At 44.1% G+C, this 4,070-nt stretch overlaps 1 protein-coding gene across 1 annotated transcript in view; it reads left to right on the forward strand.

Moving 5' to 3' along the window:
• NMNAT2 (nicotinamide nucleotide adenylyltransferase 2) overlaps window positions 1-2,230 on the forward strand; it is a 155,895-nt gene extending 153,665 nt beyond the window's left edge. The window contains exon 11 of the mRNA XM_003785638.2: window positions 1,959-2,230. Within this exon, the coding sequence (XP_003785686.1) occupies window positions 1,959-2,061 (103 nt within the window). The 3' untranslated portion in view covers window positions 2,062-2,230. The remainder of the gene's footprint in view (window positions 1-1,958) is intronic.
• Window positions 2,231-4,070: the final 1,840 nt, after the last annotated feature.

The following is a 4,070-nucleotide window of genomic DNA, read 5'->3' on the forward strand; positions in this document are numbered from 1 at the left end:
AGGAGACTCGCTTGAGCCCAGGAGTTGGAGGTTGCTGTGAGCTGTGATGCCATGGCACTCTACCCAGGGGGATAGCTTGAGGCTCCATCTAAAAAAAAAAAAGAATCTCCAACAGATATGTAAAAAGATGTTCATCATCACCAGTTATCAGAGAAAGGCAAATTAAAACCACTGTGTGTACCACCTCACAGCTGTTGGGATAGCTATCTAACATCAAAAAGATATAATAGGTGTTGGCAAGGATGTGGAGAAAAGGGAACCCTTGTAACATTGTTGGTGGGACTGTAGATTTGGTACAGCTATTATGAGAACTAGCGTGGAAGGTCCTAAAGAAATAAAAGTAGACATGACCCAGCAATCTCTCTTCTGGGTATATACCCAAAGGAAATGAAATGACCTTGTAAAGATGTTTGCCTTCTCATGTTCATTGTGGCATTATTCACATTAGCCAAGATACAGAAACAACCTAGCTGCCCATCAATGGATGAATGAAGAAACTGTGATGTGTATATATACATATAGTAGAACCTCTGTAAGTTGACCACCCAAAGGACTGTAACAAACTGACCAACATGTGGAGGTGGTCAACATAAGGAACTAGGCCTACAGTACTGATATGCACATGTAGCGCACATCTGGTCTATGAAAATTAGTTCAACTTTTTTTTTTACCTCTTTTTTTTTAAACTTTATTTATTTTATTTTATTTATTTATTTTGTAGGTTTTGGTCAGGGCCGGGTTTGAACCCACCACCTCCGATATATGGTGCCAGCGTTCTACTCCTTTGAGCCATAGGCGCTGCCCAGAAAATTAGTTCAAACTTAAGGAGGTGGTCAGTGCAGGGAGGTGGTCAGCTATGGAGGTTCTACTGTATATTTATATATCTGTGCTAAAAATGTATACACATCTTAAGACAGGAAAAAACTGTTGAAATTGTAATAATATAAAGCAATAACAAATAATGAATGCAAGTCACATTCAAGCACTTCTTGAGTATTACAATTTTAATACAGTTTTTTCCTTTCTTAAAAAGTGTATTTTTTCTGGCACCCTCTGTGTGCGTGCATGTGTATAACTATGTGGTGGAATATTATTCAGCCCTAAAAAAGGAGATCCTGCTTTTTGCCACAACATGGATGAAACTGGAGTACATTATGCCAAGTGAAATAAGTTAGACATTCCACTCTTACTGTGGAAATCTTTTTTTTTTTTTAAGGTCAAACACATAGATAGAGAATAAAACATTGATTACCAGAGTAGGTGGAGGGACAGAAAATGGAGACATGTAAGTCAAAGGATACCAACTAGCAAATATGTAGGATGAACAAGTGGAAGGATGTACAGTATGGGGACTATCGTTAATAATAGTGTGTGTATTGTATTCAGGATTTTTGCTAATCGAGTAGATTATATAATTGCTAGTTTTGTCATGGGGGAAGAGTAGATAATTAAGATGATAGCTATATTAATTTGTCCATCTACAGTAACCATTACACTATATATGTATCTTATAAATTATAGTGTTCACCTTAAATATGCACTATAAAATTCATTTAACAAAAGAAGTACAGTTAATACATTAAGATACCTACTCTGTGCTTGGCGCTATTCTAAGTGCTTTGGATAATGCCTCATTTAATCCTTTTAATAACTGAATGTGATTGGCCCAAATAGAACCCTCGTTTTACAGAGGAGAAAATGGAAGAATAAAGGGTCTTAAATAACTTACCTGAGGTCTCTTAGCTAGGAAGTGGCAGCGCCAGGAAGAAGGGTGCCATGAGGATTGGGGAGAAACTGTGGAAGGAAGAGGGCTTCTCCTACTACAGATACCTCTAAGCACAAGCTACTAATGGGATGTTGGGAACCCACCTGTGTACTCTCTCCCCGAAGGGCAGACCAGGCTTCTTGGCTTGCCTCAGGTATGGATATTCATCTGAATACTATCTCTTCTTGTGCAGGTTGGCCCTGCAGCATGGGGATGGCCATGTCGTGGATTACCTGTCCCAGCCGGTCATCGACTACATCCTCAAGAGCCAGCTGTACATCAATGCCTCTGGCTAGCAGTCACACAGCCCTCTGCTCCACTCTTCCCTTGTCCTCTGCCAACACACTGGCCCCACTGGTCTCTGTCAGTCCCCTGTTTCTCTCCTGCCTCTCTGTTTCTCCATCTCCTCATCTTGACTGTTCTCCCCACTCGCTGACTTAACCCCCACAGTGTGGGGGACCTGCAGAGAACCATGGCATTCCCTACTTCTCAGTCATCTTTGGACAAACTTTCCTCTAGTCTCTGGGTTGGGGGTGGGTGAGGGAATAGGGGTGGGTGTTGGGGGAAGTTGCTGTCCTTAGAGATGTACTGGTGTCTGTCTCCCAGCATGCTCTAGAGAGGCGGCTCTGGTGCCCATCCTCCCAGCATGCTCTGGGGAGGTGGCTCTAGTGCCCATCCTCCCAGCATGCTCTGGGGAGGTGGCCCTGGTGCCCAGGCTCCCAGCATGCTCTGGGGAGGCAGCTCTGGCTCTTGCCTTCCCAGCATGCCCTTTACTACAAAGGGCTATTTTTCTTTTCTTTTTTTTTTAAATTTATTTCTTTTTCTTTGTTCACTCCTTGTAGAACTTGGATGAAGTCAGTGTCTGTGGTTCTTTATGTTTGTAGTCTTGATGCACTCCTGTGGGATTACTTCCCTTTTGAAGGACACTGTAGCCAGCCTTAGCACTCAGCAAGTGCATGAGGGCCACACGGAGGAGAGAAGGCCAAGCCACCTCCACTTCTCCCACACAACACACACACACGCACACACACACACAAACACACAGCAGCAGCAGCTGCTGCCACCAGAGTGAAACTTTCAGGTTCTAAAATCTGGGAGGCAAGTCAGGGAATAGCAGGTTTCTTAGAATTTGAGTCCATTTCCTTTCCCAGAGATCATTTTTCTGATACTCTGGTCTGTGGTCACGCAGAGCCAGTCCAGCCTCATTTTCTGGTGGCATCTGTTCATTTGCTAACATGGGCTGTGGCTGGTAGGGTGGTGTGGGCTCCCCACCAGCCCAGGCATTTTCCTGCAACCTTCGGATCACCGTCTAAGCCAATGGAGGCCGTGCTTCGCCACATTCCTTATCCGAGAAGAATCATGCAGGCAGGGCCAAATCCTGACAACGCAGTCACTTCTTTAAAAAACAACAAGAACAAAAAAGAAAACCAAACATGCTAGGAATTCACTCAACCCTAGAGATCTTTGCTAATTGGAATTATTTATTACTTGTTTGGCTGGGAAATGTCTCTGTCATGATATGCATTTGGGTTGACCTAGGAGAAAATAATTTGTTACCCTGCTGGGATTTGCTGGTTCTTACCCTCTGTAGCTTTGGTGACCCAGGCAGTGACTGAGATGGTTCCTTCCAGAGAAGCAATGCCTCGCCCTTGTTCCTGGGGCTGGTCACATCTCCCACCGAGCCCAGCAGCCACAGGGATCAGCTGAGGAAATCTGCCTGACAGGGGAGTAGGTTCCCAGAAGAAAGATCTTGGAGGGGTCAAGAGCCACTAAACTATTTCCCCTCCTTCCTCCCTAATTTCCTACCTTACTCTCTGCTCCTGGAGATAGTTTTGACAGGCTTTGTTCTGGTTGTTAAGGCCTCACTCAGGTCACACTTGGAGAGCTGTGAGGAGTTTACTCTCTTGTGTTTCATGTCCTTTATCCAGTCCCTAGCTTTTGGGTTTCTGGTTGTCCTGAGGAATGGTCCCTGAGTATTAGGATACTTGTATCAAATTTAGTGTCAGCTGTGACATAGGAGGGGCCAGGTGGAACCTGAAACCAGGGACAATGTTCCTTACCGCACATCTCACATCTGCAACATCCTTCTGTTGTCTCCAGGAAAAGGAACTGGATTTAACAGAAGAACACAGTAGAGCAGCATCCAGAGGGGGTGTGATTCTTCTTAGATTATGGAAATAATATCAGAGGAAGAAAGGAAAATCTCATTCTTGGGTCTCCTGCTTGACTAAGGATCATGAAATAATTATCTTAAAAAACCTGTAGCACTCAGTTGATCTAACAGTCCCTTTAAGGCGAGGGAGCA

This window comes from Otolemur garnettii, unplaced genomic scaffold (genome assembly GCF_000181295.1).
Source record: "Otolemur garnettii isolate 467f Iridium unplaced genomic scaffold, OtoGar3 scaffold00016, whole genome shotgun sequence".
Taxonomy (NCBI): domain Eukaryota; kingdom Metazoa; phylum Chordata; class Mammalia; order Primates; family Galagidae; genus Otolemur; species Otolemur garnettii.